The sequence below is a fragment of the Bos grunniens genome, chromosome 19 (assembly GCF_055505025.1).
Source record: "Bos grunniens cultivar Pamir isolate PY7600 chromosome 19, Bosgru_T2T1.0, whole genome shotgun sequence".
Lineage (NCBI taxonomy): Eukaryota > Metazoa > Chordata > Mammalia > Artiodactyla > Bovidae > Bos > Bos grunniens.
The window spans coordinates 57,196,253-57,223,505 of record NC_141183.1 but is presented as its reverse complement, the minus strand read 5'-3'; the positions used below and the strand labels follow the sequence as shown (position 1 = coordinate 57,223,505).

General features: G+C 39.6%; 1 protein-coding gene across 1 annotated transcript in view; it reads left to right on the top strand.

Moving 5' to 3' along the window:
- The first annotated feature begins 20,578 nt into the window (after positions 1 to 20,578).
- Positions 20,579 to 27,253, top strand: part of LOC147352764 (phosphatidylcholine transfer protein-like) — a 35,936-nt gene continuing 29,261 nt past the window's right edge. The window contains exon 1 of the mRNA XM_086355675.1: positions 20,579 to 20,805. Coding sequence (XP_086211801.1) covers positions 20,671 to 20,805 — 135 coding nt within the window. The 5' untranslated portion in view covers positions 20,579 to 20,670. The remainder of the gene's footprint in view (positions 20,806 to 27,253) is intronic.

Below are 27,253 nucleotides of genomic sequence, written 5' to 3'. Positions count from 1 at the left end.
TCACATCATTCATGGGAAATAGATGGGGAAACAGTGGAAGCAGTGAGAGACTATTTTTGTGGGGGGGGGGGGGGGCTCCAAAATCACTGCAGATGGTGACTACAGCCATGAAATTAAAAGATGCTTGCTCCTTTGAAGAAAAGCTATGACAAACCTAGACAGCATATTAAAAAAGCAGAGACATTACTTTGCTAACAAAGGTCCATACATTTATAGCTATGGTTTTTCTAGTAGTCATGTATTGATGTGAGAGTTGGATTATAAAGAAAGCTTAGTGCCAAAAATTTGATGCTTTTGAACTGTGGTGTTGTAGAAGACTCTTGAGTCCCTTAGACTGCAAGGAGATCAAACCAGTCCATCCTAAAGGAAATCAGTCCTGAATATTCATTGAAAGGACTGATGCTAAAGCTGATACTCCAATACTTTAGTCACCTGATCCAAAGAACTAACTCATTTGAAAAGAGTGTGATTCTGGGAAAGATTGAAGGCAGGAAGAGAAAGGGATGACAGAGGATGAAATGGTTGGATGGCATCACTGACTCAATGGACATGAGTTTGAGCAAGCTCCAGGAGTTGGTGATGGACAGGGAGGCCTGGCGTGCTGCTGTCTATGGGTTCACAAAGAGTCAGACATGACTGAGCCACTTAGCTGAATTCAACTTGTTGAAAGCAGCACAAAGGAAGGTGGGATGTCTTCTATAGTTACAAATATATGCTAAGAGAAGACAAGTTGGGTGAGTGGTCAACCTAAGTACTGATTCAACCATTACTTAATGAGCACTTAGTATATATCGAACATCATCCCATATCCTAGTATAGTGGTCTCCCCAGGAGCACTGTGTGGTGAGTGTCACTATCCGAGATTTATAGCTGTTGTAATAGATTCAGTAGTCCTAAGTACTTGTTAAAATCATTCAACTACTAGAATGGAAGGGATCTCATTCCTGGTTCCCTGTTCTTGCTGTCACATAAACGTGCTGCTAGCTCACCTTGTGGTGAATAAAGTGAGGAATGGAGGGGAAATATAATAAAGATGATGAGAGTGATTCAAGATGGTGGAATAGAAGAACGTGCACTCTTTTCTGCCAGAGCAAATAGCAACTAGTTATTGAACAACCATTGACAGGCACACCCCAGAACCCACCAAAAAAAGATACCCTACATCCAAGGACAAGGGAGAACCCACAACAAAATGGTAAAAGAGGCACAATGTTGATAAAATAAAATCCTGTACCTTCTCAAACTGGAGAACAATAATAGTACGAAAGTTCTTGCAATGTTGTGAAGGTACCCAGCCTGAGGATTTGGCCAAGGAACTAGAAATCTTCAGAGAATTTGACTTTGACCAGCAGGATTTGATTATAGATCATTTATAGGACTTGGGGAAACAGATTCTTGGAGGGCACAGACAAAATTTTGTGAACACCAGGACCCAGGGGAAAGGAGCAGTGACTCCACAGGAGACTGAGCCGTACTTACCTGAGTGTTTGAGGGTCTCCTGCAGAAGTGTGGGTTGGCAGTGTCCTGCCATGGAATGGGGACACAGGCAGCACCAGTCCTGGGAGATGCATCTTGGCATAAGTCCTCTTTGAGGTCACCAATAGCCTTACTATAGAAGCCTATAGATTCCTAGACTGGGTTGCCTCAGACCAAACAACTAACAGGGAGGGAACACAGCTCCATCCATCAGCAGACAATTGAATTGAAGTTTTACTGAACATGGCACTGCCTACAAGAGCAAGATCCAGTTTTCTCCACAGCCAGTCCCTTCCATCAGGAAGCTTGCACAAACCTCATATCCTCATCCATCATAGGACAGAAAGAAGAAATAAGAACTACAATCCCATCTGCCCCCAGAACCAATACTACAATCACAGAAAGCTACCCAAAGTGAAAAGAAATAGGATAATGCCCCAGTTAAAGGAACCAGATAAATCCCTAGAAAGCCAACTAAATGAAGTGGAGATAGGAAACCTCCCAGAAAAAGAATTCAGAATAATGATAGTGAAGATGATTCAGGATCTCAGAAAAAGAATGGAAGCAAAGATTGAGAAGATGCAATAAATGTTTACCAAGGACCTAGAAAAACTAAAGAAAGAGCAAACAGAGATTAATAATACTCTAGGAATCAATAGCAGAACATCTGAGGCAGAAGAATGGATAAGTGACCTGGAAGATAGAATGGTGGAAATCGAAGCTGCAAAACAGAATATAGAAAAAAGAATGAAAAGAAATGAAGATGGCTTGACAGAACTCTGGGACAACATTAAACACACCAATATTCACATTATTGGGGTTATAGAAGAGAAGAAAGAGTAAAAGGACCTAAGAAAATATTTGAAGATATACTAGCTGCAAACTTCCCTATCATGGGAAAGGAAATAGTCAACCATGTCCAGGAAGCACAGAGAGTCCCAGGCAGGCTAAATCCAGGGAGGAACACACCAAGGCACATGGGAATCAAGCTTATAAAAGTTAAAGGCAATTTTAATAAACTATTAAAAACAAGGGAAAAAAGACAAATAACACATAAGGGAAAACCCATAATATTATCAGCTGATTTCTCAACAGAAAAACTATGGGCAAGAAGGGATGGCATGATATATTCCAAGTGTTAAAAGGGAAGAACCTACAATCAAGAATACCCAGCAAGACTCTCATTCAGATTTGATGGAGAAATTAAAAGCTTTTTAGACAAGCAAGAGAATTCAGCACCACTAAACCAGTTGTACAACAAATACTAAAGGAACTTCTCTAGGCAGGAAACACTATTGAAGGAAAAGATCTACAAAAAAAACAAAGCAAAACAATTCACAAAATGGTAATAGGATCAGACATCTTGATAATTACCTTAAATGTAATGGATTAAAATGCACCAGTCAAAAGATATAGACTGACTGGGTGGATACAAAAAACAAGACCCATACATACATTGTCTACAAGAGACTCACTTTATATCTACTGATACTTACAGACTGAAAGTAAGGGAATGGGAGGTGTGTTATGCAAATGGAAATCATAAGAAAGCTGGAGCATACTAATACTCATATTAGGCAAAATAGATTTTAAAACAAAGATGGTTTATAAGAGACAAACAAGGGTACTACATAGTGATCAAGGGTTCAATCCAAGGAGAAGATACAGCAATTATAAATAGGACTTCCCTGGTGGCTCAGACGGTAAAGCGTCTGCCTACAATGCGGGAGACTTGGGTTCAATCCCTGGGTTGGGAAGATTTCCTGTAGAAGGAAATGGCAACCCACTCCAGTATTCTTGCCTGGAAAATCCCATGGACAGAGGAGCCTGGTAGACTACAGTCTATGGTGTCGCAAAGAGTCGGACATGACTGAGCGACTTCACCTTCACTTCATGCACCCAACATAGAAGCCCCTCAATATGTAAGGCAAATATTAACAAACACAAAGGGAGAAATCAATAGTAACACAATAATAGTGAGGGATTTTTACACCACTTTGATTAATGGACAGATCGTACAACAAAACACTAATAAGGAAACATAGGCCTTAAAAGACACTTTAGATGAGTTGGAATTAATTGATATTTATAGAGCATCCCATCCAAAAGCAGCAGAATACACATTTTTCTCAAGTCAGTTCAGCTCAGTTGCTCAGTCATGTCCAGCTCTTTGTGACCCCATGGACTGCAGCATGCCAGGCTTCCCTGCCCATCACCAACTCCTGGAGCTGGCTCAAACTCATATCTACTGAGTTGGTGATGCCATCTAAGTATCTCATTTTCTGTCATCCTTATCTCCTACTGTCTTCAATCTTTCCCAGCTCAAGAGCACACAAAATATTCTCCAGGATTGACCACATCCTGGGCCACAAGCTTTGGTAAATTTAAGAAATTTGGAATCATATCAAGCATAGTTTTTTATCAGAATGCTATGAGATTAGAAACAAACTACAAGAAAAATACTCTAAGAAACACAAACACGTGGTGGCTAAACAACCATTGAATCACTGAAGAAAACAAAGAAGAAATTAAAAAAAAAAAAAAAAAAAACCTCAGTTCATTTCAGTTCAGTCACTTAGTCGTGTCCGACTCTTTGCAACCCCATGAATCGCAGCACACCAGGCCTCCCTGTCCATCACCAAACCCCGGAGTTCACTCAGACTCACGTCCATTGAGTCAGTGATGCCATCCAGCTATCTCATCCTCTGCCGTCCTCTTCTCTTCCTGCCCCCAATCCCTCCCAGCATCAGGGTCTTTTCCAATGAGTCAACTCTTCGCATGAGGTGGCCAAAGTACTGGAGTTTCAGCTTTAACATCATTCCTTCCAAAGAAATCCCAGGGCCGATCTCTTTCAGAATGGACTGGTTGGGTCTTCTTGCAGTCCAAGAGACTCTCAAGAGTCTTCTCCAACACCACAGTTCAAAGGCCTCAGTTAAAAAAAAAAAAACAAAAAAAACCTAGAGACAAATGAAAATGAAAGCACAAAGTTCCAAAACTTACGGGATGCAGCAAACTAAGAGGGAAGTTTATAGCCATACAATCTTTTTGAAATTTTTATTTTGAGATTTTTCTTGTCAAATAAACAAATATCTCAAATAAACAACTCAACCTTACAAAGATCTCAAATAAATCTCAAATAAAATCTAAAATAAACAACTTAACCTTACAACTAAAACACCTAGAGAAAGAAAAACAAATAAAACCTAAAGTTAGTAGAAGGAAGAAAATCATAAAGCTCAGAGTAGAAATAAATGGAATAGAGACAAAACAATTGCAAAGATCAATGAAACTAAAAGCTGGTTCTCTGAAAAGATAATCAAGACTGATAAACCTTTAGCCAGACTCATCAAGAAAAAAGGGAAAGGATTTAAAACAATAAAATTAAAAATGGAAAAGGAGAAGTTACAACTGACTCCACAGGAATACAAAGAGTCATAAAAGATTACTATAAACAACTATGCCAATAAAATGGACAACCTGGCAGAAATGGACAAATTCTTAGAAAGATACAGTCTCCCTAGGCTGAACTAGAAAGAAATAGAAAATATGAACAGACCAACTACAAGCACTGAAGTTGAAACCGTGATTAAAAATCTCCAACAAACTAAAGTACAGGACCTGACAGCTTCACAGATGAATTTTATCAAACATTTAGAGAAGAGTTAACACCTACCATTCTGAAACTGTTCCAAAAATTTTCAGAGGAAGAGAAACTTCCGAAATCATTTTCTGAGGCCACCATCACTCTGATACCAGAACCAGACAAATATACCACAGAAAAAGAAATTACAGGCCAGTATCACTGATGAACATAGATGTGAAAATTCTCAACAAAATATAGCAGTCTGTATCCAATAGTACTTTGAAAATATCATGCATGATGGTCAAGTGTGATTCATCCCAGGGTTGCAAGGATTTTTCAACATTCACAAATCAATCAATGTGACATACCATATCAACAAATTGAAGAATAAAAACCATGTGATCATCTCAATTGATGCAGAAAAGGCTTTTAACAAAATTCAGAACCCATTTATGATAAAAACTCTCCACAAAGTGAGCATAGAGGATGCATTCCTCAAAATGATTAAGGACATATATGACAAACCTATAGCTAGAATCATGCTCAATGGTGAAAAGCCAAAAGGTCAGGAATCCTTTAAGATCAGGAACAAGACAAGGATGTCCACTCTCACCACTTTCATTCAAGATAGTTTTAGAAGTCCTAGCTTGAGCAATCAGAGAAGAAAAAGAAGTAAAGGGAATCCATACAAGAAAGAGGTTAAATTGTCACTGTTTGCAGATGACATGATACTATACATAGAAGACTCTAAAGTTGCTACCAGAAAACTACTAGAACTCATCAATGAATTTGGTAAAGTTGTAAGTTACAAAAGTAATACACAGAAGTCTGTTGCATTTCTATGCACTCACAAGAAAAGATTAGAAAGAGAAATTCAAACGGTAAATTTGATGCATGTAGCATTGCAACAAAAAGAATAAAACACCTAGGAATAAACCTACTGAAGGACACAAAAGACCTATATTCTGAAAACTATAAATGCTGATCAAAGAAATTGAAGAAGACATATGTAAAGATATACCATGTTCATAGATTGGAAGAATCAATACTGTTAAAATGACCATACTACCCAAGGCAATCCACAAATTAAGTGCAATCAATTCCTATCAAATTACCAATGATGTTTTTCACAGAACTAGAACAAAAAAAATCTCAGAATTTGTATGGAGACACAAAAGACCCCAAATAGCCAAACCAATCTTGAAAAAGAAAAGGAGCTGGAGAAAGAGGCCTCCTAACTTCACAGTGTACTACTAAGCTACAATCATCAAAACAGTGTGGTGCTGAACAAAGATAGAAATATAGATCAATGGAATAGAATAGAAAACCAAGAAATAAGCCCATGCACCTACAGTCAATTAATCTATGACAGAGGAGGCAAGAGTGCACAATGTTGGAAAGACAGTCTCTTCAGCAAATAGTGCTGGGGAAACTGGACAGCCACGTGTAAAAATGAAATTAGATCATTCCTTAACTCCATACACAAAAATAAGTCCAAAATGGATTAAACACCTAAATGTTAGACCAGAAACTATAAAACTCTTGGAGGAAAACATAGGCGGAACATTCTCTGACACAAGTCGCAGCAACATTTTTTGTACTCCATCTCCCCGAGTAATGGAAATAAAAGAAAAAATAAACAAATGGAACCTACTTAAACTCAAAAGCTTTTGCACAGCAAAGGAAAAATAACCAAAATGAAAAGACAACCCACAGATTAGGAGAAAATATTTGCAAATGATGTGACTGATAAAGGATTAGTCTCCAAAACTTACAAACAGCTTATGATACTTAATATAATCAAAGCAAGAAACCCATTCAAAGAATGGTCAGAAGGCCCAAATAGACATTTCTCTAAAGAGGACTTACAGATGGCCAATTGGCACATGAAAAAATATTCAAAATAGCTTAGTTATTAGAGAAATGCAAATCAACTCTACAACGAGATATCACCTCACACTGGTCAGAATGGCTCTTATCAAAAAATCTACAAACAGCAAATGCAGGAGAGGGTGTGAAGAGAAGGAACCCTCCTGCACTGTTGGTGGGAATGTAAATTAGTACAGCCACTAATGGAGAACAGTATGGCGGTTCCTTAAAAAGTTAAAAATAGAGCTACCATATGATCCTGCAATCCCACTCCTGGGCATATATCCAGAGAAAAACATGGCCTGAAAATATACATGCACCCCAATGCTCACTGAAGCACTGTTTACAGTAGCCAGACATGGACACAACCTACCTGTTGTTTAAGGAATGCTCGATAACATTCCTTGTATATATATGTGTGTATGTATATATATATATATATATATATATATATATATATATATATATACTGCAACTTCTTTTACGTACACACATACAATACAGTATTACTCAGCCATTGAAAATAATGACATAAAGCCATTTGCAGTGACATGAACAGACTTAGAGGGTGTCATGCTGAGTGAAGTAATAAAGATGATGATGATAGCAACATCACTACTAACATCCACTGAGTTCTCACCATGTGCTGGGCACCGTGGGAACACTTTCCAAGGATATTTCATTTCATCCTCACATCAATCATGTGAAGAAGGCTCTAGTACTTCCCTCATATTACAAAGAGGGAAAGTGATTGCTCAGAGATAGGTCATTAATCGAAGATAATAAATGAAAGCACCAAGAGCTGAGCCCAAGCATTTTGTCATGGTTGCTATATATAATATTAACAATAGCAGCTATATATAACACTAACAATAACAGCTATGTATAACATTAACAATAGCAGCTATACCTGCACATACATTGTGTGGGTTCTGGATTGGATTCTCTCCTTCCCTGGGTCTTGAGCCTGAGCACCAAGAGAGGAGTGAGAAAAGCAATTTTAGAAAAGTAAGTCAGACTGCCAACATTTTCAACAGAACTCACTAAACCAAAGTCACAGTTCTCAGCCCTAAACTCTGTGCTCTAAATGTGACTTAAGTAAACTGCAGGTAGACATTGGGGCAGATGATGGAGTTATTGAGATGGAACTTCACCTGGTCTGGAGGTCAGGATGTCCAGGGAGGCATTTACCTGTGTCAGGAAGTCCTTCTTATCCCATCTGATGGTGAGTCAACTGAAGGGGACATGTGGGTACGTGGCCCAACTTTTGAAGGTTCAGAACCCTGTCACTGAGATATGAGAAGGACCCTTTGGTTCTGACACCCCTTCTGGAAGATAACCAGTGATGTGCCCTCTGCAGTCTTGGGAGTTGTCACCCTGCCCCACAAGAGCAGTGGAAACTCCTTGCAGAATGTTTGAGTCAGAGTCATGCCTGGCAAGACATGGAGGGAATAGAAGGAACGGCAGATTGAAGATTAGTTTTATATCCAGTTATTAAGATACTAACAGAAGCAGGGCTGTTTTGTGTGGGTGCATTATTTGTAATACATTTCCCTTTCCCTTCTCATTAAAAAGAGACAACTTTTAAACATTATTATAGAAACATTAGAAACAGTTTAACAAAGAAAATATTCACATTCTGTTTTGGTTCTTTATGATCCTTGCTACTCTTTGCTCATATACTGTCCATTTTTATGCGACTGCGATCATAGACTAGAAAAGTGAAAGGGAAGGTCGTTCAGTCATGTCCGAATCTTTGAGACCTCATGGACTATATATAGCATGGGATTCTCCAGGTCAGAATACTGGAGTGGGTGGCCATTTCCTTCTCGAGGGGATCTTCCCAACCCACGGATTGAACCAGGGTCCCCTGCATTGCAGGTGGACTCTTTATGCATTGAGCTATGAGGGAAGCCCCAAAGGGGAAACTGTGGCTGCATCAGCTGGGAATCGAACCAGTGTGGTAGGTAAGAATTCTACCACTGAACCACCTGTGTACCACATAGACTGAGTCAGTGGGAATGGCAAGCCACTCCAGTATCCTTGCCTGGAGAATTCCATGGACACAGGAAACTGGTGGAGCTACAGACCACGAGGTAGAAAAGAGTCAGACACGACCGAGTGACTAACACATGTGTTACTGGAGTAGCTTGCCATTCCCTTCTTTAGGGAATCTTCTCGACCCAGGAATCAAACCCAAGTCTCCTGCATTGAAGGCAGATTCTTTACTGTCTGAGCCACTCTTTTTTCCATCTTTTTTTCATTGACCTCTCTGATGTTTGCACCTCCAGGCTTGAGTGTAAGCTTATTCATATCCATTCCAGAGAGTGCAGAGGATGAAAATCCAGGAAAGAGTAAAATTTTCTATTCTGTCATGTAGTCATGACTCCAGTGGAAAATAAGACAGCTGTTAGTAAGAAGATAGGAGAAGGAAAAGAAGGGGGAAAACTGGTTTTTAAAAGGAGTCTTCATTCTAGTCATTTTCAATTTAGGAAAACTGACAGTGAGGGCACTCAGCAACAAGCTGACAAGCAGCTCTGCACTCGGCAGGCTTGGCAGTGCCCAGCAGCTACACCCAGAGGAGGGCATCTCTGGCTGTGCCAGCAGCCTTTCCAAGACTGGGTGAGGGGAGGGGAAAATGCTTCACATTCCTCTGTCTCTGTTCAGTCACCGACTCAGGAAATCAGTCTGTGTTACTCAGCTGATAGCTTCACTACATTTTTCCTGGGAGGCCAAGGGTTCAAGTTCCACCCCAGGAGCTTGGCAGCTCCCCAAAGGCAATGCTTGCCTTGTCATGGAAGACGGATAATTGCATGCAGTGGAAAAGAGACCTTTTTCTCTTTGGTTCTCTCAGGGAAATGGGGAGCAGAGGAGCAGGAATGACACCATATGACTCATCTTAGTTTGATCCAGAAACTCCAAAGAACCCCAATATGAAACTGGCATAACTGTCACCCAGTTGCAGGCACTTATAAGAAGAAAGGAAAAATTGAACTCCCTGCCCCCATGCTTCACCATCTCCTTAAATCAGCACTTAGCTCAGACTTTGTTTCCACCACAAGAATGCAGGCAAGAATGCCACAAAACGGGGGTAGGTCTGCATTGCCAGAGTGAGGAAGCAGAGGTCCACAGGTATAGAACACTAAATGTGGAGCTCAGGGTCACACTTGTGCAAAATATTCTCTTGATGAACTTTTTCTCCAAAATGCTTATACACAACACTTCTTGACTGTCTAATATTACAAAAGCAATTTATCACTTGTATACTTATAAAAGTTTGGAAAGTATGATCACATTAGAAGTTATTTGGAATCATTTATATTAAATACACCTGTTAAGTTTGCTTTTGATTTAATATTGGAAACTGGAGAACTAACAAAATGGTGGCAGAGAGTGGGTTTGGAGAGAGTGAAGATGATGATGAATCTTTAAAATAAAATAAGTCCCCCTGGATAAAAATTAAATCCTTTAGGCATGCAATGTAATTTATTATTCTATCTGAACAATTTCTACGGCAGCCTGCCTGGCCTGAAAAAAAAAAAAAAAGTTTTGTGTTGTTTGTGTATTGGGCAATATTTAGGTTTATAAATAGCATCAAGGGTAGCCTTGTTTGTTTATTTTGTGGACAGCCCTGACTCCAGAGCCCTTTGCCCCAGGATCATGGGGGACCGTGTGTTGGGGGTGAGGGGAATGGTTCTTTTCTGGAGAAACTGTCTTTAGACTGGAGAAGCTAAGGTGACGGGAGAAACGTCTCAGCTGATGGACCATCACTCTCCCTCCTCTCCCCTTTGAAAAAGACACTGTGCTTGTGACCAGTTGTTCAGGAGGTAGAACCAGCACCAGGACCCCACCAAGAGGCTCAGGTCTGGTGCTTTTGCTCTCAGGACATCTTTCACCAACTCCCCATGGGTTTCATCTCTAGTCAGTTATTAGATTCTCTCTTCCCACTACTGTAAGTCCCTCCCAGACCTAAACAAGTCTTACGAGAAAAGATGACTGCTTCAGAGGAAAGGAAAGTTGAAAGCCAGAAGGGAGCTGGGCTGTGTGGATCTCCCTCAGCCCCCGTGGAGCCTGAACTTAGTTCTCATGTTTGCACCTGAAAGTATTAACATCTTTTCTCTGTTTGCAAGAGCAAGTTTTTTGTGTTTTTTAAAACAGTTTTATTGAAAATAATTCACATACCATACAATTTGTCCACCTAAAGTGTACAGTTCAGGGCTTTACTATATATACAGAGTTGTGCAACCCTCACCACAATTAACTTAAGAACATTTTATTACCCTCCCCAGAGAAACTCCACATTCTTTAAGCCAGTCCTTCTCCAATTACCCCATCCTCCCAGATCTAGAAAACCACTAATCTAATTTTTGTCTCTATGGATTTGCCTATCTTGGATATTTCACAGAAATGGAATGAATGAGCTTCTAAAGCATCCCTCTATTCTTCCACAGAGTTTGGCAAAAGACCTTGAATCTAGTAGTGTTTGAGTAAGGTTAAATTAGATTACTTGGTTTTAGAATTAATATAACCCACTAAGTGGGAAACTAGATAGTCTTTTTTTTAATTTTTTTATTTTTAAACTTTACATAATTGTATTAGTTTTGCCAAATATCAAAATGAATCCACCACAGGTATACATGTGTTCCCCATCCTGAGCCCTCCTCCCTCCTCCCTCCCTATACCATCCCTCTGGGTCGTCCCAGTGCACTAGCCCCAAGCATCCAGTATCGTGCATCGAACCTGGACTGGCAACTCGTTTCATACATGATATTTTACATGTTTCAATGCCATTCTCCCAAATCTTCCCACACTCTCCCTCTCCCACAGAGTCCATAAGACTGTTCTATACATCAGTGTCTCTTTTGCTGTCTCATACACAGGGTTATTGTTACCATCTTTCTAAATTCCATATATATGCGTTAGTATACTGTATTGGTGTTTTTCTTTCTGGCTTACTTCACTCTGTATAATAGGCTCCAGTTTCATCCACCTCATTAGAACTGATTCAAATGTATTCTTTTTTAATGGCTGAATAATACTCCATTGTGTATATGTACCACAGCTTTCTTATCCATTCATCTGCTGATGGACATCTAGGTTGCTTCCATGTCCTGGCTATTATAAACAGTGCTGTGATGAACATTGGGGTACACGTGTCTCTTTCCCTTCTGGTTTCCTCAGTGTGTATGCCCAGCAGTGGGATTGCTGGATCATAAGGCAGTTCTATTTCCAGTTTTTTTAAGGAAAATCCTAAAGACTCCACCAGAAAATTACTAGAACTAATCAACGACTATAGTAAAGTTGCAGGATATAAAATCAACACACAGAAATCCCTTGCATTCCTATACACTAATAATGAGAAAACAGAAAGAGAAATTAAGGAAACAATTCCATTCACCATTGCAACGGAAAGAATAAAATACTTAGGAATATATCTTCCTAAAGAAACTAAAGACCTATACATAGAAAACTATAAAACACTAGTGAAAGAAATCAAAGAGGACACTAATAGATGGAGAAATATACCATGTTCATGGATTGGAAGAATCAATATAGTGAAAATGAGTATACTACCCAAAGCAATTTATAGATTCAATGCAATCCCTATCAAGCTACCAACAGTATTCTTCACAGAGCTAGAACAAATAATTTCACAATTTGTATGGAAATACAAAAAACCTCGAATAGCCAAAGTGATCTTGAGAAAGAAGAATGGAACTGGAGGAATCAACCTGCCTGACTTCAGGCTCTACTACAAAGCCACAGTTATCAAGACAGTATGGTACTGGCACAAAGACAGAAATACAGATCAATGGAACAAAATAGAAAGCCCAGAGATAAATCCACGCACATATGGACACCTTATCTTTGACAAAGGAGGCAAGAATATACAATGGATTAAAGACAATCTCTTTAACAAGTGGTGCTGGGAAATCTGGTCAACCACTTGTAAAAGAATGAAACTAGAACACTTTCTAACACCATACACAAAAATAAACTCAAAATGGATTAAAGATCTAAACGTAAGACCAGAAACTATAAAACTCCTAGAGGAGAACATAGGCAAAACACTCTCCGACATACATCACAGCAGGATCCTCTATGACCCACCTCCCAGAATATTGGAAATAAAAGCAAAAATAAACAAATGGGACCTAATTAACCTTAAAAGCTTCTGCACATCAAAGGAAACTATCAGCAAGGTGAAAAGACAGACTTCAAAATGGGAGAAAATAATAGCAAATGAAGCAACTGACAAACAACTAATTTCAAAAATATACAAGAACTCCTACAGCTCAACTCCAGAAAAATAAATGACCCAATCAAAAAATGGGCCAAAGAACTAAATAGACATTTCTCCAAGGAACACATACAGATGGCTAACAAACACATGAAAAGATGCTCAACATCACTCATTATCAGAGAAATGCAAATCAAAACCACAATGAGGTACCATCTCATTGCAGCCAGTCAGAATGGCTGCAATCCAAAAGTCTACAAATAATAAATGCTGGACAGTGTGTTGAGAAAAGGGAACCCTCTTACACTGTTGGTGGGAATGCAAACTAGTACAGCCACTATGGAGAACAGTGTGGAGATTCCTAGATAGTCTTATATGAAAAGCCTCAAATACCATTACTTAGAGTGGGCTCATGGCCTGGATATTATCAGAATGGAAAGACAACCTATGATCACAGCTTCCCTTAAGTTAGCTCTCCCAAATATGGCATCCTGTTCTGACAGCCCCTTCAACTTTACAACAGGTAAACCATAAGCTCAACAATTTAGAAATCTATCAATCCCTTAGAATATGGGTATTCTCTCATGAGCTGGCACACCTGTTAACAGGCAATAACACCAAAATGCACTAAAAACCATGTAATTCATTCCCAACATGCTGTTATTCTTTCCAAAACATTTGCTAAGTGAACATTTGTAGAACATTTGCTGTATGTTGCCTTTATTTACAAGGATTGAGGTAAAGATCATATGCAACCAATAGTTGAGAGATAATTGGATAAGTGTCCAATTATCTCTTTACCCTTTCAACCTCAGATGAATTCCTCTGCCTGAGTAAATTTTCCAGTAAGAATTTCCTTTTAATGGAATGTGAAAGTTTTTAAGAAAAATGGAGCTTACAGATCACAGTGTGGTCTGTTAGATAAATAACCAGGAGTACTATTTTTTAAAACCACATTTTATAAACAAAGTTATCAGAAAACCCAGAAGAAAAAAAAAACACCCCACAGTGGTTCAGCATTCATGCTTAAATGAAGATAACACATGTGCCTGAAGCTCAAGATGTGCCAGGGCTTGGAGGGAAATTGGGGAGGACTAATACCAAGAGCCTTTCAGGGGCTGTTAGGCACTGTCATCCTAGGTCTGACCTCAAGGCCTTCTCTTTGAAGAGAAAGCAAAATGAGACTGACTGGATTAAGGTTTAGCTCTCAGAGCTGTGACAAAGGATCCAGAAATACTTCGTCATGCAGCTGGCTTCTTTTCACTGAGATGGCACTGAGTCATAAGTGAAATAATCATTTTGTTTAATAATTGAAGACAAGAGTGGCTTTTCAACCTAAAGATGGTCTCTGGCAATGACTCTGGACCCCTGGATGTTGAGAAGTATCTAAGAAGGCTAGGGTGCTCTTGCCTTGTGTTTGAAGTGAGGCCTTTGGATTCTTCCTTTGCATCATCACTTTTCCTAAGATCTGCCTCATGGTGACCTGGTGACTGTGAATAGTGCTTTTCAGAGTGGAAAGGTGGTTTTACTGCTTTAAGTTCAGATTTCACACACTTGAGCCCCTTGCATTAGACACAGATTCTTCTTCACAATTAAAGGAAACATGAAACTGTCCCAATCATTTCTCTCTTTGGGTAGGGATGTAGTTTATACCTTCTCCCAGGAAGGGCATCTGTCCATAAGAGCTCATCTTAAAGATTAAATCAGTCATTTAGAAAGCACTGGGCTAGGAATTTCTTGAGTCCAGGATGACAGAGTAGAACTAACCATGGAGAAGACCTTCAAGATACTCATGTTTTATTGGTGTTGTTTATAAACTCATGTTTATTGTTGTGGGGGAGAAGGGGGAGAACATTAAAGTGGTGAGCATTGTGACATAAGTGGTGTGGCGTATGATGAAGCACAGCCTGCTGTAGGTTAGAAAGACTTCCCAGGGGAAGTGATTTCTTTATTGGGCCTTGAAGTAGGAATAGGAATTGACCGGGCATCTACAAGTTAGCAGTTGAGGAGAAGAGACAGGCAGAGTTATAAGCCTATGAAAAGGCACAGGAGTAGAAATAGATTGATGTGGTCTGGTTGCCTTGCGTGGTGGATATATGTTTTTCAGAAAATGGGGCTGTACAAGTCAGCAAAAGCCAGAGAAATAGAAGCCTTGCATTGAAATGAGACAGAACTTTTTTCTAGCTCTTTCTTGCTCTTCCAACATGCAAATGATGCCTGTTGGAGTTTTATCTTACTGATTACTTTCTGATTTATATTACTGATTACTACTGAATGTATGTACCTCTCTTTTGCTCTAAATGGACAAAACTGTACTCCAGTTTTGGGTCTGCCACTTACTGTGTAGTCTCAGACAAATTAGCCACATAGAGCCTTTGTTTTGTGTTTTGAAAAATGGACCAAACTAGGAACAAAATCATGAGACTATTGTGAGTGTTATCAGTATCAAACAAGCACAATGACGGGCATTAAAAAGTTTTCATAAAATATTTGTGGAATCATACTGGTACACGAGTGAAAAGGAAACTTTGCCATCTGGAAAATAGCCTTTAGCTGCCCAGACACCAGTAGCTGCCAAAGCAGTCTAGGAGACCTGGGAAGAGACAGAAAGGGGATCTGAACTCTGAAGTGACAGGAAGCCAGGGGCCCCAGAGCCAGGAGACAGTGGGCCAGAAGAGTGGATAAAAGTGGAGGGATGCAGCTTGTGTCAGACAACAAGGGCACCACAGGTCAGGAGTGCAGACAGGAGGGACGGGTGGCAGATGCTGCTCACCGCACTTCAGGGAGTGAACGCACAGCAGCCCGTGGCTTCCTCTTTCCTGTGGTAGTCCTGGTGTCCCACCAGACTGGAAAGAAATCACAAAAGGGAGTATAGAGAGAGGTATAAAAAAGGGAAAACAGAACAGCTTTGTTTTTGTATAGTAACAGTATCATTCTGTCATGATACTCTCAGTGGGAAGGAACTTAACCTGTGAAAGACCATCCATGAACAACCAGCAGCTAATCTTATTCTTAATGATGAATGTTTCTCCCACAGTCAGTCTCTCCCACCAGGAAGCTTCCATGAGCCTCTTATCCTTATTAATCAGAGGGCAGACAGACTGAAAACCACAATCACAGAAACCTAGTCAAACTAATTAAACTAATAATGACAAGGACCATAGCCTTGTTTAACTCAATGAAACTATGAGCCATGCTGTGTAGGGCCACTCAAGACAGATAGGTAATGGTAGAAAGTTCTGACAAAAAATAGTCCACTGGAGAAGGGAATGGCAAACCACTTCAGTATTCTTGCTTGAGAACCCCACGAACAGTATGAAAAGGCAAAAATATATGCTACTGAAAGACAAACTCTCCAATTTGGTAGGTGCCCAATATACTACTGGAGAAGAGTGGAGAAATAACTCCAGAAAGAATGAAGAAACAGAGCCAAAGTGGAAATAATGCCCAGATGTGGATGTGACTGGTGATGGAAGTAAAGTCCAATGCTGTAAGAACAATATTGCATAGGAACCTGGGATGTTAGGTCCATGAATCAATGTAAATTGGAAGTGGTCAAACAGGAGATGGCAAGAGTGAACGTTTACATTTTAGGAATCAGTGAACTAAAATGGACCGGAATGAGGGAATTTGACTCAGATGACCATTATATCTACCATTGTGGTCAAGAATCCCTTAGAAGAAATGGAGTAGCCCTCTCTCCTAGTCAACAAAAGTGTCTGAAATGAAGTTCAGGTGCAGTATCAAAAATGAAAAAAATGATCTCTGTTCATTTCCAAGGCAAATCATTCAATATCACAGTAATCCAAGTCTACGCCCCAACTAGTAATGCTGAAGAAGCTGAAATTGAATGGTCCTATGAAGACCTATGAGACCTTCTAGAACTAATATTCCCCAAAAAAGTCCTTTTCATCATAGGGGACTGGAATGTAAAAGTAGGAAATCAAGAGATACCTGGAATAACAGGCAAGTTTGGCCTTGAAGTACAAAATGAAGCAGGGCAAAGGTTAACAGAGTTTTGCCAATAGAACGCCCTGGTCATGGCAAACTCCCTTTTCCAACAAGAGAAGACTCTACACATGTCCATCACCAGATGGCCAGTACTGAAATCAGATTCGTTATATTCTTTGTGGCCGAAGATGGAGAAGCTCTATAGAGTCAGCAAAAACAAGACCGGGAGCTGACTGTGGCTCCAATCATGAGCTGCTGCTGCTGCTGCTGCTAAGTCGCTTCAGTTGTGTCTGACTTTGTGCGACCCCATAGATAGCAGCCCACCAGGCTCCGCCGTCCCTGGGATTCTCCAGGCAAGAGCACTGGAGTGGGTTGCCATTTCCTTCTCCAATGCGTGAAAGTGAAAAGTGAAAGTGAAGTCACTCAGTCATGTCGACTCTTAGCGACCCTATGGACTGCAGCCTATGAGGCTCCTCCATCCATGGGATTTTTCAGGCAAGAGTACTGGAGTGTGTTGCCATCATGAGCTACTTATTGGCAAATTCAGTCTTAAATTGAAGAAAGTAGGGAAAAGCACTAGACCATTCAGATATGACCTAAATGAAATCCCTTATGATTATACAGTGGAGGTGAGAAATAGATTCAAGGGGTTAGATCTGATAGACAGAGTGCCTGAAGAAGTATGGATGGAGGTTCATGACCTTGTACAGAAGGCAGTGATCAAGACCATCCCCAAGAAAAAGAAATGTATTAGAAATACTACAGTAAATAAAACAGACAAAATCCCTTGCCCTACTGGGGTTCATATTCATATGGTTAAAAAAATAATTATCATTATCATTTGGGAGATATTAAATTGTTTTTGTTTCAGTCACTAAGTCATGTCCAACACTTTTGTGACCCCATGGACTGATGCCCACCAGGCTCCTCTGTCCATGGGATTTCCCAGGCAAGGGTACTGGAGTGGGCTTCCATTTTATTTTCTAGGGGGCCTTCCCAACCCAGGGATTGAACTTGCATTTCCTGCATTTGCAGGTGAATTCTTTACCACTAAACCACTTGGAAAACCCATAATATTAATAGCTAGTTTTTAAAAGAAAGTTGATGAGTTGGTCAAAGAGGGTTAGAATTTATTTTTGTCTCCTATATGCAGCTGTAAACCCCTATTAGACTTTTTGCCCTAGTAATACAAATATTTTTTCTATTTTGCTGATAAATTTTAACACTGACCTCCATTGAATGAAATACATTGTCTTTACCACTAACATAGCATCTTATGCACAAAGCTAAATTTTTGAGTGAAAAAGCACATAGATGCATCCTTTAAAAATTTTTCCCCAAAATAACTAAAAAAATGGAGATTGGGAAATGCAGTGAGAAAGTAAAATTTGAACGTAAAGATATTAAAGAGAATTTTATGAAAAAAGTAACAATCAGATTTGCATTTTGCTTTAAGGTGACAGGATGGTTCCCAGTCTCCCCTTCCTTCCATTTCTGCATATCAATGTCATACAATTCTTTGTGGCAGGAAATCTTGTTTTAAGTGGATTCCAGTCTAGGCAATAATCAACAGAGCTCCTGTATGGTACTGTTTTGAATATATTAACAGCTACAACTTTTTCAGTGCTGCATTAGCCCAGCCTTGCTTTCACTGCTTCTGAGCCTCCAGCTTGTCACAGCTGCTTTTGCTGATGTTCCCTAGCTAGAGGCTGAGCTCCCTTCCCTGTTCTTTTTTTTTTTTTTTAATTTTATTTTATTTTTAAACTTTACATAATTGTATTAGTTTTGCCAAATATCAAAATGAATCCGCCACAGGTATACATGTGTTCCCCATCCTGAACCCTCCTCCCTCCTCCCTCTCCATACCCTCCCTCTGGATCGTCCCAGTGCACTAGCCCCAAGCATCCAGTATCGTGCATCGAACCTGGACTGGCAACTCGTTTCTTGCATGATATTTCACGTTTCAATGTCATTCTCCCAAATCTTCCCACCCTCTCCCTCTCCCGCAGAGTCCATAAGACTGTTCTATACATCAGTGTCTCTTTTGCTGTCTCGTACACCGGGTTATTGTTACCATCTTTCTAAATTCCATATATATGCGTTAGTATACTGTATTTATGTTTTTCCTTCTGGCTTACTTCACTCTGTATAATAGGCTCCAGTTTCATCCACCTCATTAGAACTGATTCAAATGTATTCTTTTTAATGGCTGAGTAATACTCCATTGTGTATATGTACCACAGCTTTCTTATCCATTCATCTGCTGATGGACATCTAGGTTGCTTCCATGTCCCTGTTCTTGATAAAGACGAATAATGAAACAATACTCCTCCTCCAGGTTTGTATTGTTATTTGAGATCATAGATTCAAGAACCCTGGATAACTGAAGAGCTCCCATACTGCTTGCCACTAATCAGAGCTGAGATGTACTGGCAGGATTGGTTACCAGGAGAGATTGGGTACATTTGGGTTGCAGTTCACTTCTTCTGCCTTCTTACCCTGCATTTACCAAGTCCACAATTTAGAGCTGCAGCCCTGATGTCCTCTCCTTTATCTAATCTGTTTACATCTCTAGTTTACTAGTTCAGATTCTAGCTCTGGTGATCTAATTAATGATCTGGATATTCTTGCTTTGAAAAAGACCTTGGAGACTGTGTCCATCTTTCTTGTTAGATTGGTCAGTTTCCACCAGTCTAATTCTTGTTCCAATGACTGGGTGCAATTTATTGGAAAAGCCTCTTCAAAAAGTGAAGATGAAGACAGGTACAGTCCCAGCAACACTGCGCATAATCTGACTTCTAGCACCTCTAGAACTGTCCTTTGTCTCACCTCAGTGTTCATGTTCAAGCTAATTCCTGCTCCTATGCCAGCTCACCTGATAATACTGTAGGCATCAGTGAAAAAGGCCTAAGGCCCAAATCTCAGGCAAGAATAATTTATAACTGGAGCTACCTCATGATAGTGAGGGATACTTTTGGTGTTAACATATGTTAGCTGTTAGACATTCCCCCTGGTCACAGAAATAAACAGATATGGGTTTTACATTTATCCCAGTTTCCTGAAGAAGGTCAAGTCTTTTGAAAACAGGGGTGGCCTTCTCTGTGCTAATTCAAGACTCCTTCTGTCTTCCTTTGGGAACTTCCTGGGATTCACAGCTCTAGATTTTTGGGGGCACCCAGAATGTGGGATGGATTTCATATCATCATCAGTCTCTTTTAATGTTTCCTGCTTTTTCTTTTATCTGTATTTTAAGGGTCTTTTTTAAAAAACACACACACAACAATAACAACTTTTGGTGTACAAATGAATTTGAGCATGGGAGGAAGGAATCTTGGAGAAAAGTGAAAGTGAAATTAAAAAGAGAACCAGATGGCTCTTAACAAGAAAGTGGGCTATATTGCCACCAAGTATATTGATAAGTCCTGCCTTCTACCCTCTCTTTTTGAATTCCTGCCAATCACCTTGGGCCACACTCTTGCCCTAATCTTTAACACATACTAAGCCTGTGTGTGGCCTCCCTTGAAAGCAGAAGAGCTGTGGCTGTGGAAGAATGGCCTCTGCCAGCAGGTTCTCTGAAGAGGAGTTCCAGAAGGCCTGTGCAGAACTCCAGCATCTCCAGGTATCAGGCTGGGAGCTGCCAGTGGTCACCTCAGTCGTTAAGGTCTACCAGCGGCCACTGAAAAAGGTAAGGTAGCAGCATGAAGGGGACCCCTGGGAGGCTGCAGCCTGTCCAGACCCCAGGAGTCTTCCAGATCTAGGAGGAACAAGTGGTCCTGGGGTAGTGCCTCCAGCTAACTTTGCCACTGTGGAAGCAGGAGGTGAAGAGGTAAACTGAAATTACTCTCAGGTCTGAGATCTACCCAACAGAGAATGTGGTTTGTTAGAAGTTAGTGATAGTGTTATAATGTGGGTCTGCCTGATTATTAGCCCCATGCACTTGCCTGCAAAGGATATGGAGTCCCCCTCCTTGGTTGATGCCAGTGGTATTTGTGTGGCAGGGCATATCTTAGGTTTGAATATAGGTAAAGAAGAGACTGGAGTTTCCAGAGAGTGGGTGTTCAGGGTAATGTGTGTGAAGAAATCCAATGAGCTCCTAACTAGCTTCTTGGCCTTAAGCCGCCCTCTACCCCTTCCATCTTACACACTACAGCTCAGTCAAGCACCTGAAAGAGAGGCTGTGATCCATCAATTCCCTCCAGTGGTACTGTTGATTGCCGAATTAATAATAATAGCTACAGTAATAGCGAATGCATTGCATGTTGTCTTAGGGTCTGGGCACTGTTTAAATGCTTTGAAGGCATTGCCTTATTCAGTCCTCATATCAGCCCTAACATAAGGTTCTACGATTGTGGACAATTGGTTAAGAAACTGCAGTGAGTTGTGACTATGATTTAAATGATGCTATAACAAAGCTATTATTTATTTTTTATTTTTTTAAATTTTATTATTATTATTATTATTTTTTAATTTTACAATATTATATTGGTTTTGCCATACATCAACATGCATCTGCCACAGGTGTACACGTGTTCCCCATCCTGACCCCCACTCCCTCTTCCCTCCTCATACCATCCCTCTGGGTCATCTCACTGCACCAGCCCCAAGCTTCCTGTATCTTGCATTGAACCTGGACTGGTGAGTCGTTTCTTATATGATATTATACATGTTTTAATGCCATTCTCCCAAAGCATCCTCCCCCCCGCCCGCCCCCGCCCACAGAGTCCAAAAGACTGTTCCATACATCTGTGTCTCTTTTGCTGTCTCGCATACAGTGTTGTCGTTACCATCTTTCTAAATTCCATATATATGCATTAGTATACTGTATTGGTGTTTTTCTTTCTGGCTTACTTCGCTCTGTATAATAAGCTCCAGTTTCATCCACTTCATTTTCTGTGATTAAATAGGAAAAGAGAAAATTAAAATCTATCAAAAGTAACAATTTTTCCAAGATTCAGAATACAAAGCTGAATACGAAGAATATCCATTTGAGAATACAAAGCTATTATTATATGTTTGGAAAAGATTTAAGTGTAGAAGCACTTGAGAGAGTTTACAATGTAACAAATAGATTGTATTTAAAATAAAACAGATTGTGATTTTAGTAGACACAAATAATTCTGAATCTTGGACAAATTGTTACTTTTGATAGATTTTAATTTTCTCTTTTCCTATTTAATCACAGAATTTTAAACTTAGAAATTCTCTTCAAAATCATTCTGTCCTACACCATCACATTTTCCTTTCAATTTTTTTAAAATTTTCTTTTCCTTTTCTATTTCCCTGTTCTCACCTTCTCTTTTTTTGCCCAGGTAATAATGGTAGTAATTTATCTTTACATGGTGCTTTAATATACAAAATGCTTCTACATAATAGTTTTCATTTATCCCTCTCAAGAATTAGAAGATAGATACAGGCTTATTTTCCTATTTTATGGATGGCATAAGACCCAGAGTTATTAGGTGAGCCATACAAGACCGCACAACTAGTAACCGGATATGAACCAGTCGACTTTGATGAACTCAGTACCAAAATATGCAGCTTGCTTCAATTCAGAAGTAACTTCTCTTTCCCCAAACTAAGCAAAACTAGTGCAAAACCGCTGTGTGCTATTCCATGCGCTACTTAGGGAAGAACATGGATTTTGGAGGCAGATAGTCTTGGATTAAAATCTCTGCTCCTCCCCACTCTCATTCATTGATTTAGGAGATATCCATCAAATGCCTAGCATGTGGTACTGCTCTGTAGGCACTGCAGATATGCAGGGAATGGGAATTTGGAGCTGCTGGTTCAATAAATGAGCTTCTTGAACAATAAACTATATTCACTGATGATAATAAACTCATAGTATATAATGAAATGGCAGCTGAAGATCTCTACAAAGAAAGTAAAGTGGGATGAAGGAATACAGAGATGTTATGGTGGAGGGCATCCAGGGGTGATGTGATGCACTTTAGATAAATAGAATATGGAAAGTCTCTCTTCCATAAGTAACAATCAAGTGGAAATAGAAATAAAATGAGAGATTGTGTCCTGAAAATATCTGGAGGAGAAATGCACCAGAGACTGTTTCTCAAAGCTCAAGCACATTAAAATTGTTTGGGGAGCTCTAAGGACATTAGCAAGATTTACTTAGAGCCCAAATTTAATTGAGCTGTGGTAGAACTTGAAGGGATGGTCCTTTGGAAAAACTGCCCTCTCACATAGAGGTTGATCATTCTGTCCTCCCTACTTTTGTGTGTGTTGAAATGCTAGTGTGCCAGAATCACCTGCAGGGCCTGTTAAAATTCACAGTAAGAACCCAAATCCCAATTGTGATTCAGTGCATCTGGATTTGAAGTTTGCTTTTAACTTCTTTTTTCCTTCCACTTCCCCTTTCTCTCTTTCTCCTCCTTCTTCCCTTCCTCCTTCCTGTTTTTCATTTTCTTTTTAACCAGTTCTCTGGTTACATAGAAATTCTTGGTCCAGGGACCAGACTTTAATAACCATTGATGTATGCAGAGCATCTTGCATGGTGCTCAAGGAGGTTCTGACTTTGGAGTCAGGAGAGGGCCCTAGAGATGAGAAACTGTGGGAACTGAAAGGCAAGAGTGAAAGTAAAAGAGTGTCTTAAGATGAAAGCAACATCTACTTTAAGATTCACTTTCCCTGATTTTTAAATTAGTGGCCACTTGGGAGTGAATGTGGTTCCCTGAACAGTGCTGAGAAGTTCTCCTGGCAGGATAAGGCCATAGATCACTCACAAAAGTTTTCCAAGGAACTACAGTCAGGTCTAGATGGAGTTTTAGGCTGGTTCCTATGTCAGTAGACACAGTGACATGACAGTCGGTGGTTTGCAGAGGCTCACATCATTGACTCAGACCAAGAAAATGTTGGTATAAAGAAAGATCTAGGAATTCCCTGGAGGTCCAGGGGATAGGACTCTGTGCTTTCACTGTTGAAGTCACGGATTTGATCCCTGGGCAGGGAACTAAGACCCCACAAGCCAATGTGGCAAAATACCAAGATCTGGTTGATGGTTGGACGTCTTATGTTTTTTAAGCCCACTGTCTGGCACTGTGAGAGGGGCCTGTGTTTGTTCTTTCATAGGTCTTCTAATCAGTGAGTTTGGTGAGGGGCAGACCGTATTTTCCCAGGGACTGTTCTTTCCTATGTTGACAATCTACTAAATTGTTGAGAGCCTGGCCTCTTGAGTAAAACTGTGGCTCACCAGGCAGGGCTGAGAGAAAGTTTGACTTTTCAGAGGGAAGCAGATATTTAATTGCCATGAGAACACACTTACCTCCATGAAAGAGAAGCTTCCACTCCCATTCTCGAGGTAGGATCACAATCTGATAGCAACATGGGATTTTTTTACTTCTGGATGACAGGACTATTCTACTTTCTCCCACCCTTCTATGTACCAGCATGATTGTTGGAACAGTTACTGTACCAAGAACACTTAATGGAGCCTATTTATTCATGGGTGAAACCACCACAGCTTAAAGCTGAGCACCTGGTGTGGCCTCCTTCTATTTCCTGCCACTGATCAAGACCACCTCTCACTCTCTGTCTCTCATCCCTATTCCTTCATCCTGGAGATCCCTGAGCATACAACTGGATAGGCAGACATGTCAGAGCCTCAGTTCTCTTTCAGGAGGAGGGTGCGGTATCAGGCAGTATGAAGATGCTGGTTCCAAGATGTAGCTTTGAGGGAATGAAGGGAGAGGGAATGAAGAGGATTCCCTACTTCTGTCTGCAGATAAAAGTATAACTTTCACCTCACTCAGCCTTGCCAGTCGGAGGAAAAACAAATAAACAAACAAAAACTCAGCATAAATCTCACCCTATTTGAAGCTCACACAAACTACTGGACCAACCTTAGGAGGGCAGAAATCAAAAGGAATAAAGAATTCAACCTTCTTCAAGGAAAAAATTCAACCTTCCTTGAAGCCTGGGAAAAAGAAACCTCAAACACAATAACCTAAAAAAACAAATGAAAAGGCAGAGAAATACTGCACAAATGAAGGAACAAACGAGACACACAGAAGTCCAAATAAATGAAGAGGAAATAGGAAAATTGTCTGAAAATGAATTCAGAATAATGATAGTAAAGATGATCAAAAACCTTGAAAACAAAATGGAGAAAATTAAGAATCAATTAACAAAGACCTAGAAGAATTAAAGAATAAACATACAGAGATGAACAACACAATTACTGAAATTAAGAATACTCTAGAAGGAATCAGGAGCAGAATATCTGAAGCAGAAGAAAGAATCAGTGAGCTGGAAGATAAAATGGTGGAAATAACTTCTGAAGAGGAGAATAAAGTAAAATGAATGAAAAGAGCTGAGGACAGTCTCAGAGACTTCTGAGACCATTTCAAACACACCAACATTTATAGGAGTCCCAGAAGAAGAAGAGAAAAAGAAAGGATATGATAAAAATTTTTGAAGAGATTATAGTTGAAAATATCCTCAGCGTGGAAAAGGAAATACTCAATCATGTCCAAGAGGCACAAAAAGTCCCATACAGGATAAACCCAAAGAGAAACATACTAATCAAACTAACAAATGTTAAACACAAAGAAGAAATATTAAAAGCAGCAAGGGAGAAGCCACATGTAACATGCAATGGAAACCCCATACTCTTAACAACTGATCTTTCAGCAGAAACTCTGTAGGCCAGAAAGGAATGGAAAGATATATTTAAAGTACTGAAAGAGAAAAATATACAACCAAGATTACTATATTCAGCAAGGATCTTGTTCAAAACTGATGGAGAAATAAAAAGCTTTTCAGACAAGTAAAAGTTAAGAGAACAGAGTACACCAAATCAGCTTTACAACAAATGTTAAACAGACTTATATGGTCAAGAAATACAATAGAAGAAAAAAGATCTACAAAATCAACCCCAAACAATTAGAAAATGGCAATAGGAACATATATATCAATAATTACTTTAAATGTAAATGGATTAAATGCTCCAACGAAAAGACACAGACTGGCTGAATGGATACAAAAACAAGACCCATATATATGTTGTCTACAAGAAACCCACTTCAGACTTCAAGACACATATAGATTGAAAGTGAGAGGATGGAAAAATATATTCCATGCAAATGGGAAGCAAAGAAAGCTGGAGTAGCAATCCTCATATCAGACAAAATAGACCTTAAAATAAAGAAGATTACAAGAGATAAGGAAGGACACTACATAATAATCGAAGGATCAATCCAAGAGGAAGACACAACAATTGTAAATATCTATGCATCCAACATAGGGACGCCTCAGTACATAAGACAAACAGTAACAGACATATAAAGATAAATTGACGATAACACAAAAATAATAGGGGACTTTAGCACCCCACTCACACCAATGGACAGACCATCAAAACAGAAAATTAATAAGAAAATACAAGTCTTAAATGATACTTTAGATGAGATGGATCTCATTGATATCTTCAGGACATTCCATACAAATGCAGAAGAGTACACCTTCTTCCCAAGTGCACATGGAACATTCTCCAGGATAGACCACATCTTGGGTCACAAATCAAACCTCAGTAAATTTAAGAAAATTAAAATCATATCAACATTATGGTTTTGATTTGCATGTGGGAGAGGGAGAGGGTGGGCTGATTTGGGAGAATGGCATTGAAACATGTATAATATCATATAAGAAACGAATCACCAGTCCAGGTTCAATGCAGGATTCAGGATGCTTGGGGCTGGTGTACTGGGATGACCCAGAGGGATGGTATGGGGAGGGAGGTGGGAGAGGGGTTCAGGATGGGGAGCATGTGTACACCCATGGCGGATTCATGTTGATGTATGGCAAAACCAATACAATATTTTAAAGTAATTAACCTCCAATTAAAATAAATAAATTTAACAAAAAAGTAAAATCATATCAAGTATCTTCTCCAACCACAATGCTATGAAACTAGATATCAATTAGAAGAAAAGAACTGTAAGAAATACAAACACATGGAGATTAAACAATATGTTTCTAAATAACCAACAGGTTACTGAAGAAATGAAAAGGGAAATCAAAAAATTTCTAGTAACAAATGATAATGAAAACACAACTCAAAACCTATGGGATGCAGCAAAAGCAGTCCTAAGAGGGAAGTTTATAGCAATACAATCCTA